We start from the raw sequence: 5,728 nt of genomic DNA on the forward strand, positions 1-5,728 counted from the left end.
CCAGACCCTCCTTGCCCCAGCTCCGGGATGCTCCATGGGTGAAGCATGGCTGGGTGCTCGCGGGGTGCTGCTGAGCCCCCCCAGCGCTGACCCCGGGTGGGGGCACTGCTTTTGCAACCTGCAGAGCAACTGATGTTTTCCTTGCAAGCCCAGCACTGGCACAATGAACAGTGCAGAGGGGCTTTGTGGATGCAGTTTTAACTCTACACGATGAAGCCTCACACTTTTGTTAGTGTTGGGTGACAGCTCCTGGGCTCCCGGCAGGTTTAGGAGCCACTGCAGGCTCTTGGGGGCCAAATACACAAGCGGAAAAGAGCTGGGGTGTTTGTGGGGAGCCATGCACTGAAGGGGAAATCCCCAGGCTCGTGAGGTTCTGGTATTTCCAGCATCAACTGGAACCAGGAGCCCACCCTGTATGAAACTGAGCTGGGAGAGGAAGCACAGGGCTGTTGCGTGGTTATGTGCACTCAATGACACCAGTCGTCGCTCTCCGACGCTGCAGTTTTGCCATCAGCGAGCAGCCCTTGTCCCCCATCTGGGTGCTCTTCATCCCCCTGCTCCGTGCCAGCATCCCTGGGCATCATTTGGGCATCACTGTGGGTTTTGGGGAAGAGTTGGGAACTCAGAACCACAGCTCTGCCCCCGAGGGGACAATGCAGACACACAGGACAAAACCCAGCCGGGCTAGTGGCTTGCAATGACAGCTAGGGAATGAGGATGCAATTTGGGACTGCTGACGGGCCATAATGAGAGAAGAAAAGAAACAATAAAGTGAGTCAGGGATACCAGAATAAACCTCCTGCAACAGTTCTCGTTACTGCTCCTGAGACATGCGAGGAGCACCCTCAAACAGGAGTGGTGACCCGTTTGTTTTCGTATCCTCACCCTCTTCCTGGAACCTATTGTCTTGTCTTTACACCTTTTCATAGTCTCCTCTTCATCCTTCTAGCACCTGCTCTGCTAGTGTCACGGGGGTGGCTGTTGCAAAACATCCCAGTTAATGCTCCAGACAGCAAAGACCACGACCTTGGATTTTCTCCTTGCTTTGAGCCCAGTTTCCTCCACCAGGTTTCTGGAGCAAGAGGGAAGGTCTGGTGCAAGTGATATGAAATGGAAAATAATGGAAAATAATCTGGAAAACCATCTATTGAAATGTAGACAACACTTTCATCTTTGTTAGCATTCGTCCAGTTCATAATGTAGCAAACAGTTTGCAATCACACTAAAAACATATCCACATCTCTCCGAAAATCCCATCTTTCTTCTACACCGGCATGAAAGAGGGAAACATTTTCAGCACGTTGCAAAACCTGCAAATTTTTGTCAAGTCCTGCCAAGGCGGACGGTGCATTTCCGTCAAGGTGGGGGGAGTACATCCAGTGGTTTCCCCATTCTTTGCCCAGTTGGAGCCAATGGTGGGGTGACAGGACAGCATTTGCAAAGGCCGGTGGGTGCAACCAGGAACTGTGAGCAGAGGAATGAGATGGGGAGGGGCTCAGATGTTCCCACCTTGCAATTTCCAGGTGCGGGAAATGCTAATTCAAGCTGTTGCTTGCAGCAGGTGTGTCACCATCTCTGACGAAAGAGAGTCTCAGATGCATATAAAAGGCTGCCCAGACACCTGGGTCACTTCAACAGACCCATCTTCTGCAAACCCTCTTTGGACACAAGGTGAGTAGCATTGCAATGGTTCTTGCAGCAAGTAAGGCGAGGGAGAAGTGATTTTGTATAGTACTTCATCTCTATAATACTTCGTATTGTGTCTATTTTATCCCAGTGCTTCCCACTTTGGGGAGGCTGGTTTTGGCTGCAGCAAGGCTTTGTGTTAGTATAAATTAGTAGTATTTCTGTGCCATCTTTAGTGGGGTATAGTTGTTTCTGCTTTGTGGCGGCACACAGCTGAGAGCAGGGTCTCCCTGTGTTTGGTGTCCATGGTCCAAAGGGACGACGAGGAGGAGGTCAGGCAGAGCTTGTAATGGAGCTGGTATCAGAACCTTAATGACTCAAAGCCATCCCTGCCATCGGTGGCACGGTGCTGATATATGGGTTTGTCTGTCCTGCCTGAACAATGCCTCCAGGTCAGCCAGAACAAGCCGTTTCTTGGGCAAAGTTAATAATGTGGTTGGGCTGTGCTGTAAAACAGTGAGATTCCTAAAACCTCTCATTACCTGCTCAGCACTGAGGGGCTGCCGACCACCCCTGGGTGCTGCCAGCCCTGTGGGATGGGGCAGGTCCTTTGCACACACCAGTGAGGTGCAGCTCAGCCTCAGGGTGCCCAGGCGCATGGTGTGGGGTGTTTGGCTCTGTCCCCTCCAGGACTGGGCCTGACCCCTCCAATGGCTTTGGGGTCTCTCAGCAGGTACCCCGAAAGCTCAGCCATGTCTGCAAGCACTGCCACCACCCTGCCTGGGCATCGGCAGTTCCCAGGAAACTGCACGCTGGAGATGGCCCTGAATGCCATCGTGGATGTCTACCACCGCTACAGCATCCGCAAGGGTGAACTCGACCTCCTCAACTTCAACGAATTCAACACGCTGCTGAAGGAGCAGGCGCCGACCTTCCTGGAGGCCTGTGTGAGTGCCGTTGGGGAAGGAATCTCCTGGGGTGCTGGGGCTGATCCTCAGGATGCTGTGGTGGGAGCAGGGTGCCCTCATCCCCCAGGGGCTGTGGTCCATCAGGCCCAGCTTGTGCACTGGGGGTGCTGCCCATGTTCATCCTGCCTGCTAGCACTAGGGTGCTGAGCAGCCAAGGGGGCTTGGGGCAAGATCCTGTCCATCTGGGGGTTTTACCCACAAAACAAAAGAGGGGCTCAATGATCCCATGGCTTCCAAATGCTTCCTGGGGTATGCGAGAGCATAGCTGGCTTGGTTTCCACCAGTGGGAGCTCTGCCTGGGGAGGGGGCACGCTAACACGCTCTGTCCCCCATTGCAGAACAGGAACCGTTCCGGCTACCTGCAGGAGCTCTTCAAGGAGACGGACTTAAACAAGGACAAAGAGCTGTCTTTTGAGGAGTTCACCATCGTCTTGTCCAAGGTGGCTGATGACGCCCATCGCATCATGCATGGGGAAAACAGATGTAAACCAGAGAGCAACTGAGATCACACATGCCGTGGTGTCTGGCCCCTGTGAAGGACCCAGAAGGGGCTGCTTGTAGGAATAGGGCTGTGTCTACTTTCTGCCTGCTTGGATTGCTCATAAGACAATAAAGCATCACTTGAAGCCCACTGAGTCCTTCCTATCTCAGCACTCACTGCCCATGGATGGACAGGGTGGGCACCAGCTGCAGAGAGCACGAGGTCCTGCAGCACCCCTGGGAGAAGAGCTTGCCTGAATGGGGAACCCCAAAAACCCCTGGGGGGAGAGATTTATGGCAGATGTGGTGGGTGGGCAGGCAAGAGCTGTATCACTCAGTGTCTGGCCCAAGCCAGTAGGGCTGGGAGGGAGTGAATGGCCTGAGGCCCAGTGCAGGACACTGAGCTCTGTTCTGTTTGAACCACAAAACTTCAGCAGAGCAGCTGCTTTGGAGGCTTTTCTCCTGGGTGAGGAAAATGCATTAATACCCCTGACAGCAGCAGGACACATTCTCATAATGAGAACAAGCCAGGGAGCTCTTAGGAGAAAAAAAAACCAAACCACAGGCAGAAGTCACTATTCGTATATACAGCTCCCACCCCGTGTGGTGCCAAAATCTTGGCTCAAGCTAAAGAAAGCTTTGAAGGTCTCCAGGGAGTAGACTCCCCAGCCTCTCTGCACAACCTGTGCCAGGGCCCTGTTACCTGCACAGCACAGATGTGCTTCCTGGTGTTCAGGGGGAGCCTCCTGTGCTCCAGGTTGTGCCCAGTACCTCTCAACCTGGCCCTGAGCGCCTGGGGATGCCCAAAGGGTCCTGCATGTGGACGCGCAAAAACCCAGCCCCGAGGGGCTGCTCCCCAGCAGGGTTTGCAGTTGCGGGCATCTCTCACACAGACCCTTACTTGCTCAGGAAGTATCTGCCTTGCTCAGAGCAAGCCCCCTGATTTCCCCGAGCTAAAACCACATCTAGCAACAAGAACCTATTCCCTACCCGGATCTCAGGCTAATGCCTGTTGTAAACTGCAGTGCACCTCACAGCGACGAACCCTGCCGTGCCCTCAGCCAGCTGCCTGCCCTTTGCTTCTCCCTACTCGTAAACCTGTATTTTGAAAGCACTTTTGCAAATGCTGCCAAGTGCAGGGTGCCCGGTGAAGGCTCAGCTCCTCGAGGCACAACCAGTCCTGGTCACCTGGAACCAGATTTTCCGTGTCGTGCGATGCCTGCATCCCTCTCCTTCCCCTTCGCCGCTCCAGCAAGCGGATGCTTGCTCAACCCTGGTGGCCTTGGGGTCAGGATTGCAGCTCGCTGCAGCTGCTTTGGCATGGCCCGCGGGCACGGCCGGGCTGGAAGGCTCCTCCTGCAAGGAGAGACCTGCAGAGCCGGGTCAGGAGTTGTGCCAACACATTCCCGTGACCCTGAGTGGTACCCAGGTTCCCCTGCCGTTTTAAGGGCTGTGTTTGAATTTAAATGGTAAATGCTGCTCCTGGGGGCTCGTTGCTGCTGCCTGGTGGGCACAACCAAACATCTGGCTACTCTCCCTGCTCTGAAACCCCTGGCCCATGCCATGCCCTATGTCCATCCTTGCCCTGTCCACCTCCAGGATGATAAAATAGCCAAAAGCTCAGTTTCGTGAAATTGCTACAAAATTCTGCAACTGAGCTGATGGTCCCCAGCACCCCGTTGTGAAACACCCTGGCCCTTCCTCAGCTGTTTCGTGCATCGCGGATCTCCCCTGTTGTGAAATGCGGAGCATCCCCAGCAGTGAGGGCAGGGGCTCGGGGCTATGCCCCCCAGATGCTCCCTGCACAGTGCTGTCCCACGGCCACTCATCTTGAGCTCCTCTGTCCTGTTTTGGCCTGCACTTGGTGCCTCAGATTAGCATCACGTTTGGCAGGTTGAACAAATCCCCAAACAAACCTGCTGAATCAGCAGGGAGGGGATTTTAATAAAGCAGCACTGGAAAATCTTGTTTTGCTCCTGCTCTTCGCTGCTCTGAGCCGATGCGCCTGCGCCCAGTCTCTGCTGCACCAAGAAACAACAAAATAAAATGCCACAAAGGGAGGACATGGATTTAAAAACACAAAAATACACCTTTTAGCCCCACCCCGTCCCTGGGGCTTGGAGCATACCGCAGGTGGGGGAACCGCCTTGGGCACGGGCTCTGGTTGACCTGCAGAGCTGAAACAAAGCTCCTGGAGTCACACCAGGTTGGGAAGCCGCCCCATGTTATTTGCCTTTCAAGAATAGGTGCTTGCTGCAGGCAGGGGATGGTCCCCGGTGCTGGTGCACAGCTCTGTCCCCATGTCACACAGGCAATCCTGGTCACATTGGGGATGCTTCTGGGTGCACCAGGGCAGGGATGCTGCGAGGCTTGTTGGAAAAGGGCAGATGTGATGCCGGGGGTCCCTTTTGCCTTGTGGCACAGCAGAACAGCTCCACAGAGGGGAGTAAAACAGGTCGGAGGGAAGCAAGCAAGGGAGATGGACTTGTCAAGAGTCAATGGGAAATGACAGCCCTGATAGCCACGGGGACACGGCTTGGGGGACACGGCCATGCCCTGGCCACCTCCCTGCCACATAGAGAACATGACACACAAACATTACAGGAAAAGCCGCAGAGCCCCCTTTTAAGGAACTACCCCTGAGCCTTAAGCAA

The 5,728-nt window shown here is 54.6% G+C and overlaps 1 protein-coding gene across 1 annotated transcript; it reads left to right on the plus strand.

Moving 5' to 3' along the window:
* The first annotated feature begins 1,575 nt into the window (after positions 1-1,575).
* On the plus strand, positions 1,576-3,220 carry LOC310887622 (protein S100-A8-like). The gene is made up of 3 exons (XM_083813754.1): positions 1,576-1,671; positions 2,357-2,573; positions 2,933-3,220. The coding sequence occupies exons 2-3, from the start codon at positions 2,379-2,381 to the stop codon at positions 3,095-3,097; spliced, it is 360 nt and encodes a 119-aa protein (XP_083669880.1). The 5' UTR covers positions 1,576-1,671; positions 2,357-2,378; the 3' UTR covers positions 3,098-3,220.
* The last annotated feature ends 2,508 nt before the right edge of the window (positions 3,221-5,728 follow it).

The sequence above is a fragment of the Anser anser genome, assembly GCF_964211835.1.
Source record: "Anser anser genome assembly, chromosome: 28".
NCBI lineage: Eukaryota > Metazoa > Chordata > Aves > Anseriformes > Anatidae > Anser > Anser anser.